This window comes from Drosophila pseudoobscura, chromosome 4 (assembly GCF_009870125.1).
Source record: "Drosophila pseudoobscura strain MV-25-SWS-2005 chromosome 4, UCI_Dpse_MV25, whole genome shotgun sequence".
Taxonomy (NCBI): Eukaryota; Metazoa; Arthropoda; class Insecta; order Diptera; family Drosophilidae; genus Drosophila; species Drosophila pseudoobscura.
Genome location: NC_046681.1, coordinates 16856858 through 16875386, shown reverse-complemented (window position 1 = coordinate 16875386; position 18529 = coordinate 16856858). Strand labels below are relative to the sequence as shown.

Genomic DNA, 18529 nt, shown 5'->3' with positions numbered 1-18529 from the left:
CGCAAATGTTAACATATATATTTATATACTCGTATGCTATACAATGTAAAGTGATTCCGCCATTCGATGCCACAAGGGGCATGGGCATTCTTCTTCTCTCGCCACTGATTTCCCCAGTACATATGCAAACACATGCAAACATACAACCCTTACAGGACGACCCAAAGGACGTCATTCCATAGTTTACACGTCTCGGCTGTCCCTTTTGTCCTTTTATTTTTCCTTTGTTTCATTCTTTTTTTTTAATTATGGTTGCGCTGACAGAAGCGCTACAGTGACACCAACTGCAACAACACCAACAACATGAAGAGGGGAAAACAACTGTCAGATAATTTCATTTCCGCGCAATGCTGCCGCTGCTGGTGGTGTCAGTCGTGCGGCAGTGATTACCACCTTGACAACTTAATTTAAAAAAACAACAAACTATCGGAGAAATGTTGCACAAACTGTGAAAAAGCGAGAATTCAACGAGAGGCGACTTTAATTTGGTTAACCCCCAACCGGTGCCAGCCCCAATGGCACCAATACAAATGGTGGTTGTTTGTGTGCGTATACCCTGGCCATACGACAAGATGTTCGGCACCACAGAGACTATATAGAGGGCTAGATATGTGCTGATTAATATTCAAATAAAATACAAGAAATAATAGCCAAAATAATAAACAGGAAATACTCAAAAATATTGGAATAATTGCCCAAAACTCCTCGAAGACCATTCAGTATAAAAACTGCTAAAAAAAACCCACAAAAGTACTAGAAAAATTCCGCAAACTGTTTTCAATGACTTTTCCGATTAGTCTTTTAATAAATATTTCAGTAAAAAAATATCATAACAATTAAAAAAAACTCTTATAACAGAATATACTTTTTCCTCCACATAGCATATTATAGGAATAGCTGAAGAGGAAAGTATAATTCGAAAAAAATTATTATAAAGCCAAAAGTTGATTGCCATAGTTTGAAATTTTTTTGAAACCTTTTATAGTTATATATGTTTTTGAAATATTTCTAAGAAATTTGATTAAAATGGTTTTTGTCGATAAAATTTGAGGTTCCTAAAAAGAATACAACCAAAAGATACAGGGGGTAGTAATGTCTCGACTAAATTGTAGGGTATCTAAAGCTTCGAGCTCTCAAGCTGCGCTTTTATTTCTTGCTCTCATTGTAGGTTATTGTTTCAGTTCTTTTTGTGTTGTGGCATGGTGGAGCGTTAATAATGCCACACGTCGAGGTGAACAACTGCAGCGATGCATAGCTGACGAGACAGGTGGCACAGAGTCCGGAGACCAGACCGAGACCGAGACGTGAGTGGCGGGGTTGTGGCGCGGATAAAACAATGGCATGCCACACAGACACCAACACCCATATGCCCCTCTCTTACCAGTTCTACATACAGCACTCTCTCAGCCGTGTTTATGCGATTTAACAGATTGAAAAACAAGTCGATAAACGAAAACTGAAACAAAAAGCTGAAAGAGAAATGTTGGCTTCGGAAAAAAAATTGAGCAAAAATAAAGAAAAAGAGATTTATGGGATTTTGTGGCAAACTGCAGCTGGAGCTCCGCTCCAATGTCTCTCGTCTGCTATTTTTTTTTCTTGAATATTATTTCTCTCCATTTTTGCCTCGAGGATAAAAAAGAACAGCGTGTGTGCATATGAAGCTCTCTGCATTGAAATGAATAGAGCTATCAATGCACATTGGAATTGCCAGGATTTCTGGCTACTGAAAGGTTATTAGAGGGGAAAATCCAGTGGCAAAATGTGTCTTTGGCAGGCAGAATATATATGGAAGATATTTTAGAACAAGAAAATAGAGTCCTCTCTGAAGAGATGATGAAGGAAGCTCTTGTAAAATCTATAAAATTATGCAAAAAATCAATCTTTTCAACTGGTTGCCACATCTAACATTTACTCAACAAAAATCTGCAAAAAAACCCATCGCACGTCTCAAATTGAATTCCTGTTGGAACCAACAAAAATGTGTAATAATTAAGGCAAACAAATTCCCGAGTAAATCAACTAAAAATGAGGGCAGGACACGTCCCTTGAAGAGGGTCACACAAAATATTTCCACGCCAACCGGAGAAAATTAATATGAAATTACTTTATTGATGTGTTCTGTTCTCTGGCACAGTTCATTCATATGTAAATATCCTGAATGGGACAAGAGAATTTTTGAAATATTTCGGACAAGATAAAGTCGAACTTTGAATGCGCTCTAAAAATATATATTTCCAAGAACTCGTCTCTTTCTACTTAAGATAAACATCGCACCCTTTACACTTATGCATAGACCCGAAAAAAGCTGGAAAATGAAAATGATTTCCCCATAAGAAGGCCCCCAAGGGACGACCACCGCACACGAAAGATACTTTGAAGATATTTTTTTATTAACCCTTCCTGAAATTTTACCCTTTTTTTTGCGAGATGGAGAGAGAGAGATATGAAACGGGTTTTTGTTTCCTTAAACTCAAATCATTGAAAAATACTTGAGTTTTTTATTCTATAAATTTCCTATGCCTTGCCCTGGTCTTTGATGTTTGAGCTTTAGCCGGGGATGAAGCGAATGAATAAAGCATACGCCATGTGCGCCCGATGCATCTCGCGTTCGTACAAAAAAAGAGGAGAAAACAACTTGCGAGTGTTTTCTATTCAAGTCGATGGACTTTAAAGCGCGGAATTAGAGTTTGGAGGAGTTTTCCACTTTGTGGCAATCTGTCTGACAACATGGCGTATGTGTAACGCGCGGCACATAACTCAAATCGCCGGGGCATATTCATCTTCATATGCAAAGTAGATTTATGTCGCGGCGCTCCGTTCTGCCGTTTGCCTCCTTTTTTGATATTCCCCAACGTGTCGACTTGTGCGTACAAGTATTCTGCTTGTTTGTTGATTACGGCCCGAATCCCGGGGCCCTTCCGCCTTTTCCGCTGCCTCATAAATTATGCTGAAAGAATGCTCATGCTCATGCTCACGCTCACGCTTTTGCGGTCGCGTGACATTTTTCTGGATTTTTCTGGATTTTTCTAGGCCAACGTCAGGCCTTTCCCTCTATTATCTTTAGTATTTTTGTGCTTGCATTATTTAATTACTTAAAGTTCTTTTCTGGCATTCAGCAAACAAAGCACGTGCTTGAATTTTTGACTAGCGTTTTGGGTTTTTGTTTTTGTTTTCTCGGGAATAATGGAATTTCAAATTGCCATCGAGAAGAGCTGGAGAGTTAGAGAGCACGTTCTTGTAGAGGGAAAGTGGAAAATAAACAGGGAAATTCAATGTCTCGGTCAGGTTTTCAATTCCAATCGAATGGCAGTACTTCAGTTCCACATCTAATGTCCGTTTGAACCGCAAAGACCAGCTCCCAAAGATTATCCCCTGCATATCTGGCTACAACTTTTTCCATTTTCCCGCCCAGAGAACTTTGAGGAGAGTCACTTATTTTAATTGCAAATATTTACACGAAAGTTGGACGAACGAGCACAAGAAACTCACTTGTAGTTTTTTTGGCCATCAAGTTTTCTCTGCTGGAGAGAGAGAAAGAGATACGAGACGAGTACCACAAAAACACAATCATAAAATTGTTTAATTAAAACATCATAAATTTTCGTCCCATAAACACAAAAACTTTTGAAGATCTAAAGTTTTTACCCCAAAAACTTGTGACTCCTTCGAATTAGAAAAAATATATATTTATATTTACAAATAAATAATAGATACAAAATAGAAAATAGAAAAGAAAGTGCTGTGGGAATTTTCGAGTTCTTTATTGAATTTCGTGCGGAAAATGGCAAACTGTTTTGTTTGACAAAATGCTGGAAATGAGACGAGCGCAATAAGCCACAGGCCATGTGGCTCATAAAACCCGGGGAGACTGTGGGGCCGTCGACGTCGACCGACTGCATGGTGCATGCCATTGTTGACACAAAACGAAAGCCATGTCAGGTCGCAGTGGGGTGGCACGTGCTGCTGACCGGACCGGACCGGACCGGACGGGGCCACAATTTCAGGTCAACCTTGGCCATATTGCTCACTTTAATAGCACTTGACCGATGGATGCCTTGGGTACATTGCAGGCAGCATTCTGCAGAATTTGTGCCATGAATTTCATCCCTTTGTTGCCGTCTTATTGTTGAACCAAAATGAGGAACGAATAGATAGTTCAGTGCTTAGGAAACAGGTCTTTATGGTTACAAAAATCCAAGAAGACTTTAAAAGAATTATACTTCTGTTGAGTAGCGTGGAACATCGTCACGAATGTTTCCCAAAGCTGTGGCTGTTTTTTCCTAAACCAAAGGTCAAATACTTACCCCTCACCCCTCGCACAGATACTGGCAGATTTTGTTTTGGGTCTTGAGGGAATTAATCAGTTCCATTGAACTGTTAACTAAAAGCAGTAACTCTTGAAGGCATCAGGCATCGCCGCCAGAAAACTTTCGTTTGGGACATTTGTGAAGAATACTTTTTGGGCCGTCGACCGTGGCTGGTGTAACTTTTTTGTACCCTTCCAAAGAGGGTAATATGAGATTTTTGAAACTACAAAAGCTCAAAACATAAAAAGGATCAGAATTCCTATAGCTCTCAAAGAACACAAAAAAATAATCCACATTTAAATATATTTTTCGTAAGGGAAATCATTCATCTTTAAGGAAGAGCATTCAATCCTTCGGTCTGTCGTTTTTCTTTAATTTTTGGTATATCTTTTTTCCTTTTTTGTTCCCCCGAGCGTTTCAGCAACAAATTTTGAAGCTCGAAACTTTAGCAAAAACCATTCTGTCCGTCGCTCCATTCAATATTCATATGGCTGCAGCATAATTTTTGCCCTGAGAGCGAAATGACTGCGCATAAATAAATTACATATAAAAATGGCAGAATCGTGGCGGGCATTTATTTGGAGTTGCAGGATATATGCAGGATACTATATACTGCGAAATATATATTAGTTGAGAGCAAATTGTGGCCACAAATGGTGCTTGGCCGAGTGCCCAGTGCACATCAGGCTGGGGATTTTTTTCTTGCCGGATTTCCTATAATTTTATACACATTTTTCCATTGCTCATTTACACTCTGCAGCATGCCACCAAGTGTTGCATAATTAAAATAGACTTTGAGAGTGCATATTTCTTAAATTGCCAAATGAGTTAAAAACTTTAAAAATGATTGCAGGGCGGAGCCCAAAAATCACAAACGAAAAGACACAAACAGCAAAAATCATAGACAGGTCAGGAGAGGACAGTCAATCGCCCCCAAAGGCCCCAACGGGCTTTCACAACCGACAGTCGTCTTGGCCAGGACTTTGACACTCCCCATGGGTAACGTATGTATATTTTTTGTTTGTTTTGCAGACTCCTCAGTGGATTTATGTGCAAAAGTGAATGACAGAATGCCCCCGCAAGTGTCAATGGGAGTGGGTATCGTAGCCATAGAAATTGAAGTGCGAGAACCAGAATATATATACAGTATTTTAGGATGTTCCGGGAAACTCAAACCAAACCAAAAGCCACACGAAATAATATGATTTCCTGGGCTGCGTATCATTTAGGACTTAAAATGTGAATTCTCCCATAATTTTATACAATTTCAGTTATTTATTTCCCCACTAAAGCGAATATATATTGATTTAGATGAATAATATATTTTAAAAATCATTTACCACATTTCAGAAAAGAGAAGAAATGTCTCATAGTTCTGAATGAAAGTCCTTCGATGCATTACACAACTGGTATTTCTTCAAACTAAAAGATAAGGTAGGAAAGAATTCATGTTTGAACACTTTTAACCAAAATGGTATACTTCAAATGTAGGGAAACCTCTTTCAAATATGATCTGTTAACCGATGACGAGGTTTTCACAAGGAAAAGCAATTTTATTATATTTTATTTTGCAACTTTTTGTTTTGCTTCCCCTGGCAACAGTTGGTCCCAAACGAAAAAGTGGGGAGTACACTTGGAAATAAACTTTGAAGGGCCATAAAAAGATGTTAAAGCAACAGCTGCAACTGCAAGACCAAAAAAAGGGACCAAAAGGGAAAAAGCCAAAGAATTTTCTCGCGATTCGAGCATCTAAAGGCATCCGCATCAACCTTTTGGCAGCTTTTGAGATCTTTCACTTGGATTAATCCGAAAGAAAATACCATAAAGTCTTCATAATTCCGTCACACGCCCAAACCCCAACAGAAATTGTTCAAACGAAATATGGTTTACGAAATATTTAGACAACCCCAACGCCCAATGTCTCTGTCTGTCTGTGGCCGCTGTTGTGGCGGTGCTGCCACTTGTGTGGAAAGTCAATGTGGGGGAACTATACAGACCTGATACAGACCCGACCATAGCAGACCAGACAGAGTTAAGCAGCTGATAACTTTTCGCTAAATTTCCCACCCAAAAACTTTTATTAGTCCACAAACGCAGTAGATGGTTTAAAGCATGAACGCCTCCGACCATTTCGTACGCTTTATAAAGTTTTATGGCTCTCACCGAAACACAGCAACACAGCAACATTGTGATTGGCACATTATCCGGTTAATGGCTTTAAGGAGTCGAGTCTGCCGGATGTTTGGCTGAAGCAGGATATTATATGAGCAGGAGCCCTGGCAAGTTTTTGTCACTCACCGCAAACCTAAATTTGCCGGTCTTTGGCCCCCAACCGGAAACGGAAGTCCCATGAGCACAACAAGAACTTTTCAGCATGCAACATTTCTGCTTGGCTTACAGATGGGAGTTCTACAAATAAACAAAAAACTTTGATAAAGGATTAGTTGTGATAAATTACAATATATTTTAAATGTTTTTAGACCAGAAATTCCTAAAGTTAGAAAAGTTATTAGAGTTTCACTTAATTCTGAGTAATGCCCGAGCTAAAGAATATAATTTAAACTGCTGTTACACCGTTTACACTCATTTAGGGTCTGTAATATTTGTAAATCACCTTTTTCTGTGGTACACCACGGCGGATGGAACCGATTGGAGACCGGATTACGCATAGAATGCATCGCATATGTCTCAAAAAGCTTTGGTGGAAAAAGGAAGGGTATTGTTCCCTTCGTGGAGTGATGAGAAACCATTCAGATGATCTATATGCTATAAGACAAGTCAGAACCATAAAATTTCTATGAAAGATTTTCGAATTCATCATGAATTTCATAAACCAATTACAATTATAATAATTATATTTAATTTTCATAATTCCAGTTGTGCGAGAACACAGCGATACTGCGAATATTTCAAATGCAAAAGTCATAAAGGTCAAGCGGTTCTTCTAGCCCCCTCCCCCGGTACATGTATGTATGTACATATGCTGGCTGCCTCGCTTTGACTGTGTGTGCGGTCTGAATGCGACAGGCTGGAATATTTTCCACACAATAAAATTACAGCATAGTTTCAGCATTTTCTCGCTTTCCGTGCTCTCGCATGCCCCTGAGCTCGGTTTCCGCCTTGACGCGGCCAAACAAAAGGCGGCGTCACCCGGGAGGACGCAAAAAGTTGAGCAAAATGTCGAGCCGCAACTAAAATAAACTCACACAAAGAGACGTGCCCACACACTCACAGAAGCTCTAGTGACACACGGGTACGCGTGTGTGCATGTGTGTGTCGTTAGACGCGTGAAAATTTGCGCTTTCCGGTTGCCATTTTTGCGGCCGACGCGTCGCTCAGTCGCATTTTCATTAATTTCATTTGGAAAATGCGGCTGAGTGAAAGCCTCAACTCGGGGTAAAAAACAAGGCAGAACGTTTGGGCAGTTTTACCGACTTTGCGATGCACTCTACATTTTTTTTTTTCAATTTTGTGTGGCAAAAAATGAGTTGGATAAATTATATTTCTGCCAACAATATGTATGATGAACATGTGTTTTGTTCTCATAGGAATTTTAATAAATAAATAGAGGAAGTTCTTTTGCTTGCCATCAGGACAGCGAGCTGACCCCTAGGGTCACCATTGTATCGCCACTGATAAAAGTCTTTGACAGGCAAATAATTTGACATATATTTATCTGCATATATATCGGTGGGAAGTTAATTTATTTGAGTTTCAGTTGTATACCCATGAATTAATAGGCGCCAAGAGACCTTTCTACAACGAACTCAGTGCTTATATAGTTGATCAGCGAGGACTTTCCCAGCTCAGGAAATTGGGGGAGCCCACATCTTCCTCCCGCAAGTTGCCAGTTTGGGCACTTCCTTTTCATCTGTCAGGTAGTCGTCAGAACGTCAGGAAACAGATCCTTACACCGGAGTCTCCACTGTCAAGCACTGGCCAACTCGGTCTTCGGGCACAGTGTCCTCTAGGATGGCTTTGAGCTGCATAACATAGTTTATCAAATCTTTGCGTCCGGTCTCTGGATGCACGATCCGAACGAAGCGAACCGCCTGTGCGGGGAAACGGATGATCTGCCACGTCTGCGATAGTTGAAATCTGCCATTTCCCACTCGTTCCCAGTGAATCCTGTCGCAAGAGACCTCCGCGGCGCAACTTAGCGCGTTGACTGTATGATCGTATGTACCCAGAATATGAAGTGTGTTGATTTTATCCCAGCAACTCAGCTCGATCGACAGCTCATTGCAGTTGATTGTCCACCGGTACGTATGCTTTTCGGAGGCGGTAACATCCACCCCTGGACACACTACGGCACGGTATGGCAGATTCACCGGGGCGATCCCACTAGCGATCGCGTCGAGTAGTTTTTCCGGCTCGACGATTCTAGTGGGACGCACCACACGCAACAGATGCTCGACCGTCATGAGCGGGAGGCGCACGAGCGATACGACCGAATTTATGTCCACGTCCGCATTGAGGAGACTCCATTTATACACAGCTTCAAAGATATCCACCTCGGGAGCAACGAAGGTGTCCCGCCTCAGCACTTCCTCAAGGGACTCCTTCGACAGCACTCGGAATGAATAGTGTTTTAGCAAATCGGACGAATTGCGGTCCACGAGCTTGAGGCACTCTTTGGCCAATTCGTTCAGATTGTATCGGCGTGATTCATCCAGGACCATTAAAACGTTGCTGGTCTTCAGATTCTGAATCATATGTTTCGTTACGACTGACTCGACTTCCGCTAAGCAATACATATTGGCCAGACTTAGTACTTTGACGCTGGCATCCAGGTTCATCTTCGGGATTCTTAGCTCTCCCGAATAAAGATAGCAGAGGATTACCTTGAAGGCCTCCAACGGCACCTGCGGCAGCGGTATTGGGCGTTCCATTGACTCGGCCAAGGGCCCGTAGAGCAGGGCGCGGAAGTATTCACAGCGCGCAGCCAGAATCATGCATGGGCCGGCACTCGCTGACCCTCCACCACGAACGACACGACCGAGTAGAGCTCGTTCATGCACAGGTGGCCGAGGACACTCAAAACGCGATCGGCGAAGATGATCGTGGTGTACTCGTTATCGTTCTCGTTCTCGTTCTCATGCTCGGGGCACCGTCTATTATATGTGACGGAGGCCGAAAAGGTCTCGTTGCTTTCCGGGCAGCTGGTCATTTTATCTGCGGGCACTGGAGCGTGTCTGTAATTGAGTTCTGTACAATTTTGTAGAAATTTTGATGTTTCGAATAAATATCAAGTATGAATATATTAATAGATTTTTGACAGGATAAGTTTGAAAGAGGTGTACGGTAGGGAAATGTTTCGTTCCTGCTCCTCCTTTACTCCATCGAACTATCGGAACATCACCTTCTGGCCTCTCATATAATATGATTGGGGTAACATTCTTTGAGATCTGGTCTTCCTGGTTCCAGGCATTACAGAGTACTTATGTTCCCTTCTTTGGGCCCTTCAATGGAAGAAATTTATTCATTTTGATTTCGAGACTTGAACATTCATTTGAAAATGGCACTGTTTGGCTTCTGGCTTAATTTTCTTCAATTATGGCTATTCGGACGGACACGGACGCCCTGGAGCCTATGCCTCCGCCTCCGCCACCGCCTTCGCCTTCGAAACCAAAGTCATAAATTCTCATTTGCCAAGTGAAAGTAAAGTAACAATGTTGGAAACAATTTTCTCCGTCTCTATATCCCCGTGCTTATCCCCCAGTTCTATTGTCTGCGTGCTGTGGCCGGCCGAAAGCAATTAAACTTTACACAAAATATTTAATTGATTTCCCGAAAACCAAAATCTATTGGCTTCTGTCATTTTCGTCGGGAAAACATATTTCTCATTCATTCACTAATTGATATATTTCTGTCAGAATTGTTGGTCCTTTGGGGTGGCATTTAAATGAACATACTCGTATTTCCCACCAAGCATATCACATTTAATTAAAAGTCTCTCTGTGAGGAGCACAAAAAATGTAAGTCCTGGCGGGGCACAAGCACAAGGAAGTGGAGATTATCTGTGTCTGGGAATTTTGTTTGAGTGCGTTCATTTGTCGATCCGGGAATGGGGAGTATCTATACCCTGATGCCAATTCCTTGAAATATTCGCATGTAACTTTAGTCGATGTATTGACGCCGAGTTTCTTGAGCATGTGTCTGCCATTCGATAAGACGATTTTTGACTAATTTGAAGGCCATTTTTCTTTGGCAATGGATCGTCTGGTTTGTTTGGTATCGGTATTTGATAGTTCTTATCTATACAGAAGTGCTGAGGAGCTTCGCAAAATACTATTACCCTGTCGTTTGGTACAGTCCCTCCGGAACAGTCACTGAGAGCTTATATTCATCTCTCTCTATGTTTCCCTGACTGCCCAACTCTCTTCTAGTTTTCCCGCTAATGTGCCCTGTCTAATTTAAATACTGTTTCTGCTGTTCGGAATCCTTCGCCCACGTAGTCCCGTAGTTGGCCGAGCTTTCATTTGTTGCTTAATAGCTTGCTTAAAAATTAAAAACTAATTTACCCGAATTAAACCAACACACGCCGCAGCGTGGTGCCACGGGGTGGTGGCGGGAAATAATTTACCGCCTCCCGTTTGGGGTATGCCACCAATCTGTTCCAGGGCTGGACAAACATGCCGCAGCAGGATGACGCAGTGTGGCAGCCACAGTATAGCGGATGCCGCTTGCTGCCACGTTCGGCAATTTGCATGAAATGCGATTTTTCCCACAGCGAAGCGCAGACGTTGCATAATATTTTCTGTTGTGTGTGAGGGGTGCGGAGGCGGGTTGGAAAATGGGGAATGGGGGGCGGTTGAAATGGCGGTTGCCCAGTCCCGAAAAGCATGCAATGGAATGCATTAAACGGGCGCATTATGCGCACATTTTGATGCGGCGCCTTCCACCGTGGAACGAGGCTCTAGGCACGGGGCACGCGGCAGGCGGCAGGTGGCAGGCGGCAGGCGTCAGCGTTTCGCTATTAAAAGTTGTGATGCGTAAAATCAGTATTACAGTTCCTGCCCCCGTCTTTCACACTTTCACGACTTTCCACCGAAAAACTTGAAGCTTTAATCAACGTTGCACTGTGCCGCCGATGAGCCGATAATGAAGGCATTGTGTTACCCCAAAATTTGGGGCTTGGACCTTTACTGAAGCTGGAAACAACTAAAGTTTACATATGTATATACCTTCACATTCACGATTCCTTAGAAACAGTGTACTCCCATCCATTATATACAACACCGCCTGCTGCCCTTATACTACTGATAAACTGTAGGCTTGTAAGATGATTGTGCAGTGATTATAATTAATGCAAGACAGAGCATATGCACACACCCAGAGACGCACAGATGCACAGATACGATGCTGATGGCAGTACTCTCTGCAGTTCCATTGGGGAATCTTCAGAATGCCGCAAACTAAACAATGAACTCTCTCTAACCAGCCAACAGCAACACAACCCATTCCCACAACCAGGAATGCGAAACAACCAAGCAACAATCCGTCCATCCATCCATCTTGTGTGTCGGGCATTTGATATTTGCTCGGGGAAATCCCTCAAAAAAGATTTCTATAGAGTTTTCCCATGCGGACCGACTGTTGTGTGCATGGTGTGAAAATGTGGAATGGCTGCTGCTTCCACATATTACTATTTGTGTATCTAAAGCTGCGGTTTTTCTCAGGAGACTTGCATATGGTTAATAAGCTGGATGATATTGTGTGGGAGTTGATGGAGAAACGAAAAAAGAATTCCATAGGAGAATTAATTAAAGTTTGAAGATCTGCGTTTCATGCATCAGCTCTCTCGATTTCAATTAATTATTGTATTTTTCATGTAATTCCATTTACCCCACCCTGTCACTCAGTCCTGGCCTGGAAGAAAGCTGACAAATTATTTATGTTAATTATAGTTCCAGGGGGTGTCCCAGTTGTCGCCGACCGTAGTCCCAACTGTTGCCCATATCTTTTTGCCATTTTCCCCTTGCCATTTACCATTTTTCTCTTGTTTTTTAATTATTTCATTCGGACAGGGTTCATTTCTGTAAGTGGCCAAATTAAGGAATTATATGGAAACAATGGTCGGAACGGAATTAAATTTCATGCTTGGCCAATTGCAAGAATTTAAAAGTTTTCAACGTTTTCTCGACATCTCAACGGATCTGTGTGTGTGTGTGTGTGTGTGTGTGTGTATACGGGCATTATGCAATAGCCACAATCCACAATTAGTTGTGCACTTAATCCGAGATGAAAACAGCACCCACAACCAACCACCCCAAAATGGCAGCCAACAGAGCAGAATGACACCCCGATTAGCACTCTCCTCCGCCCTTGGGGGGGGGCCATGCCACCCAATTTTCCCAACAATTTCCCACGGTGCCCATCAAGTTGCTTGCTAAATGTTGGGCAATTAGTCGGGCGGTGGCTGTTGTTTACTCCAAACTGAAAATGAAACGCAAAACGCCAAAACCAAAACCAAAAAGCGATTCGGAAACTTTAATCCTGATTATGTGCTGATTTATGTCCATCCTTAACCGATTCGCATATTAATCAGAACGAAATGAAGCCTCAAGGTTGTCTGGGCAGGCACAACTGATGGAAAAACAATACCGAAACTCTCGATGACTCTCGTTCGAGAAGGTGGTTTTTGCCAATCAGAAACAATATGGAAACTTTTCGGGCATTCGGGCCCCTCTCTCAGAACGCTTCCTCCATTGCTTAATTAATAAAGCCACTGTGCGTAATATTTGACTTTGATGGCAGCCCGTCAGCCCAGGCCCCATGGCCCAGGCACAGGACTCATACAGAGGTCTCTGTCTGGGGCCGTGGCAGGTGTTTGTGTGCTAATGAATGAATATTCCCTGCCACCAACTCCTCAAAAGGGGTTTCCAAGGTTACTGTGGGGGGGATTATTGTAATTGGAAACTTGCCTGGCGTGGCGAGGCGAGGCGAGGCGTTGAGGGGCACCAATTCTCAGAACTCGCTTGGACAAGATTGGAATGTGGCTTAAAGAGTTGGGAAAATGTGGAAACCTAGCAAAAGTATTAGGTTTATCTTCTTTGATATGCGAATATATGTGATATGTAACCCCAAGGTGTATGTCTTACTGGGAAAGAACAATGGCAAAGGGAAAAGCCCCATTTCATTCTAATCCATTTAATACATCAGTAACAAGGTTCTGCCCAATTTCCCCCATAAGCCTAATAACTGCAACTTCGCTTGCCCCATTCGACTTCACATTCGTTCAACCTACTTACGGGCTGACAAATGTGCCAATCGAATCGAATGTGCAACATCCACACCCTGATGCCTCGACCCTGCCTGCACTGCACGACTCAATCAAAAAGTTCAATTGCTCGAACAGTCGGGGGGCTTAGCTCCCAATCATCAGCATTTTGTGGGCCTATTTTTTGGGGAGTGCGGTGGGGGCTTTATTAAACGATTTTCCGCAAATAAATCAATGGCTCTTGCATTCTTTGAGCTGACTTCTGCCTCATAAATATCAAGAGTAATGCAAAATGTTGTCTACTCTTGGCGCTTGGCGCTTGGCCTGGCTTTCGTGACGTGTAAGCGGATTGGGGAAACTTCCGAGCTGCCAAACTGCAATTTGCCAAAACGACCCACAGCCCAACCCCCAACCCCCTGCCCAACACTGTTCCGCCCTGCCCTGCCCTGCCCTGCCCCATTAAATGCATCAAGTCCAAGTCGGTGCACACAAATCCTTTTTGCCAGCTTGATTTATGGTAGCCCCGGCTGTCGCTGCCGGCTGGAAGGCGACCAATTGGGCCATCATTATGGAGGAGGAGGAGGCAGTGCCATGCAATTTGTCAAACTTTTGCAGCTACAGTCACAACAGGAGTTAAATGAGCTGTGTAAGTCGAAGACATTCTAAGTAGCAATTATGCAATTACTTCCGGCCAAAGGCGGAGGGGACTTCACGGCCAGAGGCACTCGTAAAAATGTATTCACTTCAGATACGAGATACCCAGGCCATCAAACATGCTCTCTTTGGTTTATTTGGGCACCATTTTACGGGTCCAGATACATAGATAGACAGACGGTCGTGGCAATTGGATGCGAGGCACTGATGAAGGATATACTCACAGTGAGTCGTAAACATGTTGCCCTGCGAAGTGCAATCAAAAGTCCGAGGCCCAGAGCAATCACAAATCAGCAACAGTTACTCCGACTGTAATATCTTGAACTAAACAAAGTACAGAGCCCGCAACAATCACGGAGAAGACCTCAAAAGAATGCCTGACGCCTGGCAAATTAAATGTAAATTTGTTAAACATTCTTCAGCACATTCCTCTGCCAAGTCCCATCGATGGGTAGCAAAAGGGTCACAAAGTAAACATGCCTCTAAAAATACGCCTTACCTCTCGTGGGCTCTATAAAAATACAAGCAACACAAAAAAATATGTAAAAAAGAGTGGCAAACAGTGGCTTAACATGGCCATTTGTCTAGGACCTGGGATGGCAATAAAAAATGTTGTCTTGCTTTGTACACGAAAAAAAATGCCCTGGCCCCAGCCTGGCATACTTTCGGGCCAACAAGACGTGGCCCAAAACATTTGTGTTTACGTGGGCCGGCTCTTAGAGGAAGGAACCAACATGCAAAGTAGCTGCCGAAGCAGGCGGCAGGCACCTTTAGAACCCCACAAACAAGGACTATTGCCATTCGAGGCGGCAGACAAATTTCGTTGAGTACTGGAGTTTTTCTATAGTATTCCCTACAGAGCAAGGGCAATGATATCTTTGATAGCACTGGGAATTTCTAGCATTGATAATTATCGAGATTCATCGATTATTATAGCGATTTTTGATAGAAGTGTGCATAAAAGATTGATTTGAGGAACCAAATGAATGAGATATTAAAGTGAAACTGAACTTTTTGGAACGATTTATTTCTATATGAACGATAAAACTCACCTGTAAGATATATGTATCGATAACAGCGATAATAGGATATTCGATATTAGCATTGATATGTTCTTAGGGAAGTACATCCCGTGAGTCGTGAATATATCCTCATTATTGCCCAGAAGCTCGGTTTATTAGATATGGTTTACCTATAAAGGGTATTCATGTAACCGCTTTGAAAGCACATCCTCTCTTTCCTCTGCTCTCTGCCTGATGCTTGCTGTTTAATATTGTTGCCGCTCTCAAGAAGCAGTTTGGAGCATTTGCGGTCTACTCTCTGAGGTGTTCTACAAGCCGAGCACGTCTCTGCTCTGCGGGTTGCGGTAGAATGCGAGGGAGGGTCCTGCAGGGTCCGTGCAGTTTTGGGAGAGCTGGGAGTGGGCTCTGTCCATGGAGTGGCTGCTCTACATGAAGGCTTGGAGTGAATGGGTCTTCTACATGCAGATGCAGGTTGAAAAGTGCACTGGCAGTTGGACTTTTCGCCATGGCTGGTGTTTGTTTAAGGATTGCCTTGCCTTGCCCTGCCCTGCCTTGTCTTGACTTAGGGAAAGTGAGGGCTCAAGCAGCTAAGCGGCTTTCGTCCAAATGCTAAAAGTTTTTCCCCAGCCAGGCGTGGAAATTTGTTGAGCATATTTTCAGGAGTGGATAATTAGGGACATGCCTTTTCTGCCATGCCACGCTTCTGGCTCTCTGCACAAACAGTCCTTGGCTTTCGAAGGAAGTCCCACTTTGGCTTGGGCTTGTGCCTGGGCTGAATGTCAATGCGGTTGGCAATAAATTTCACTATTTCACTGACACTGCACTTTTGCTAAATGACACGGGGCTTAGCCACCAAAGACTTTTGCTTTCTTTTGCAAGCCCCCGACCGCGAACCGCGAACCGCTTTCTGCTTAGCGTTCAGCCAAGGTTTATTGAAATTTTGTGCATTTCTTGCATTATTCCATTGTTTGGGGGCGTGCCTCACATATGAGTCTTCCTCCGAAAAAAGGAAGAAACTAAAAGTTTTCCCTGTCGCTGGATTGTCAGCTGCCTGCGGTCGGGTTTGGGGGCCTCCATCTCTCTCGTTTGGCTTGTGGCTAGATTTGAAAACTTTTATTTAACATGTGTGGTAACATTTTCCGGAGGTTTTCCGCTTTGCCAGTTATACATTCCCATACATTAATCCTGCCCGATGCCTCAAAAAAGTTTCTCGTTTCGCTAGAAACTCTTCGACAAATTACAGCTCAAGTGGCGGAGAATGATGACAGCGATTGAAGGTCGCATATGTGTGGAAAGTACACTCTCTTCACCATTATTAAAACTAATAAAAACAATCAAGTAAAGTGTTTTTTCCAAATTAGATAGTAAAAACACAATAGATCATTGATACCTAGAGATTTATGTCATTATAGACATCTTTTGACATTCCATGTGGGGATTAGATGATGCAAAATATTAGCTTATAGATTTTCTTATGGATTACCTTGCACTGAGAGACAACGGGATACTTTAAGAGAGTTTCCAAACCTCAAAGAACCTTAGGAGCTAGATGATGAACTCCCGAAAGCCTTTTCCCAGTGTAGAAAGCTTTCCATTCAGCTCACGCACCAGGTCCCATGTCAAACCTTAACCGAACTGTCAGCTGACGTCCACAACAGACAGCGCAGCAACACACCTGACAGCACCTGATGGTATGCTCCAGCCCCAGCACCCGACCCACCTGGAAGGTAGAGGAAAATCTGTGCCAGCGATTTACGAGCCAGTCCCTGCCACGGGGTGTGTAGACTACTTGAGAATCTCTAGGGGGATGGAAGTATTAGGCGAACCTCAGAAGGCCACTCGAAATGGTTTACAATGCTCTCTCAGTTTATTCAGTGTTTGAGTGAAAGTGTGCTAATAGTTTTGTGTAAATAAGGTCCATTGGACTGTACAATTTCTTAGAATCAAACGCGTTAGCCATTTCTAAAGTGTGTGGTTTTCTTGGAATTTGGTTATGTTTCGTGTTTACCATTTTAGTCGAGTGTCAGTTAGAGTAAAAGTGTAAATGAGTGTAATTTTCTCGTACACTTTTACTTTTTCTTGTCCTTACTGTCCTTCTTGTCCTTCTTTCCACCGCTGCCCGGTGGACAGGAGCTCAGATAACCGCCTCTCATCATGCGCTCAAAGGCATCCATCGGATCGTAGTGGGAGTAGAAGGTCTTGTACTTGGCCTTGCGCGGCGCATTATGAAAAACGTAGAGACCAATCGGTGCCATCAATGCCAGCACACAGGCCACCTTCAAGTTTCGCAATGATTTATTCAAATGCGTATCGTGCATCGGGAACTTAAAGACAGGCTTTGACTGAAAAATACATTCAAGAATTTTTTTTTTTTTTATCAAATAATTTCTTAATGTTTTGATTTTATTTTCTCACCTCTGGCCCCATTTTGCCGATTTTCGTATTCTAAAAATCCAAAATAGAGGTCTTGATTCGTCAACTGCTCGTACAGAAATGGAATGAAAATTATTTTCCAGTTGCAAAGTAAGTAAATGCAAAGTCACCGACTACTTGGTCAAATGAAACTCCGACTAAACCTTTGAAAATATTTCAATCAGTGCTGGTAAATGATTTTGCACTTGAACTTTACAACACTACTTGTAACCTAGACTAGTCTTAATAGCTGAATGGCCTTAGACTTTGCTAACTGACTAGCTGGAAAAACATAGACAGCCTTATGGGAGAAGCACTGCGAAAGATATGAATGTTTTTTTTGTACTTCAGTTACTCCACTAGATGGCTACAAAAATTTCAGCTTTTTATGTCCTTTCTTGACAACTGCATTACGTATTGCCTTTCCTCTCAGAATAACACAAAAAATGTCTTGTCAAAAAGTCAATTTAGTTGGTGCTTTTTCCCAATACAAGAAAATTCAATTAAACGAAAAGAAATGAATTAATTTGATGGCCTTGCCATATGGGGCTTTGCAGGGGCGTAGACTGAAAAGGGTCCTCCTGAAATACACAATAAACTGACTACTGACTTTTACCCTGATATGATCCCAGCTAAAAGTACTCCATGCGTGACTGACGACTGACTTTTGGCAAAAGTTTAGCTAGATTTGCTTTTGAGCCCCTTTGTACTGCCTCTGTGGTAGGAACCTTTGGACAATGTCCAGACACGGCCAACAAACATTTTTACAACCCAAAGTGGGCGTGGGGGGGGGGGGACTGGGCTGGAGACTGGGACGTCCGTGTAAGCTATTTTTAAAGAGACCTCGTCTGCCCCGTGGCAACTTATTGGCATTGCCAGAACTCGAATCCAGACTCCGTTAAGGCCAAAGG

At 42.8% G+C, this 18529-nt stretch overlaps 3 protein-coding genes across 3 annotated transcripts in view; 1 reads left to right on the top strand and 2 right to left on the bottom strand.

Moving 5' to 3' along the window:
- The first annotated feature begins 5662 nt into the window (after positions 1–5662).
- TrissinR (Trissin receptor) overlaps positions 5663–18529 on the top strand; it is a 68374-nt gene continuing 55507 nt past the window's right edge. Inside the window, exon 1 of the mRNA XM_015179796.2 lies at positions 5663–5741. The gene's annotated coding sequence lies outside the window, so the exon portion shown is untranslated. The remainder of the gene's footprint in view (positions 5742–18529) is intronic.
- Positions 8216–9262, bottom strand: LOC6903352 (BTB/POZ domain-containing protein 9-like). Its single transcript, XM_002132197.2, has one exon. It carries the CDS (start codon positions 9260–9262, stop codon positions 8216–8218), a length of 1047 nt encoding a protein of 348 aa, XP_002132233.2.
- COX6CL (Cytochrome c oxidase subunit 6C-like) lies at positions 17052–17771 on the bottom strand. Its single transcript, XM_001357183.4, has 2 exons — positions 17622–17771; positions 17052–17548 (listed from the first exon to the last, which is right to left on the bottom strand). The coding sequence occupies exons 1-2, from the start codon at positions 17631–17633 to the stop codon at positions 17276–17278; spliced, it is 285 nt and encodes a 94-aa protein (XP_001357219.2). The 5' UTR covers positions 17634–17771; the 3' UTR covers positions 17052–17275.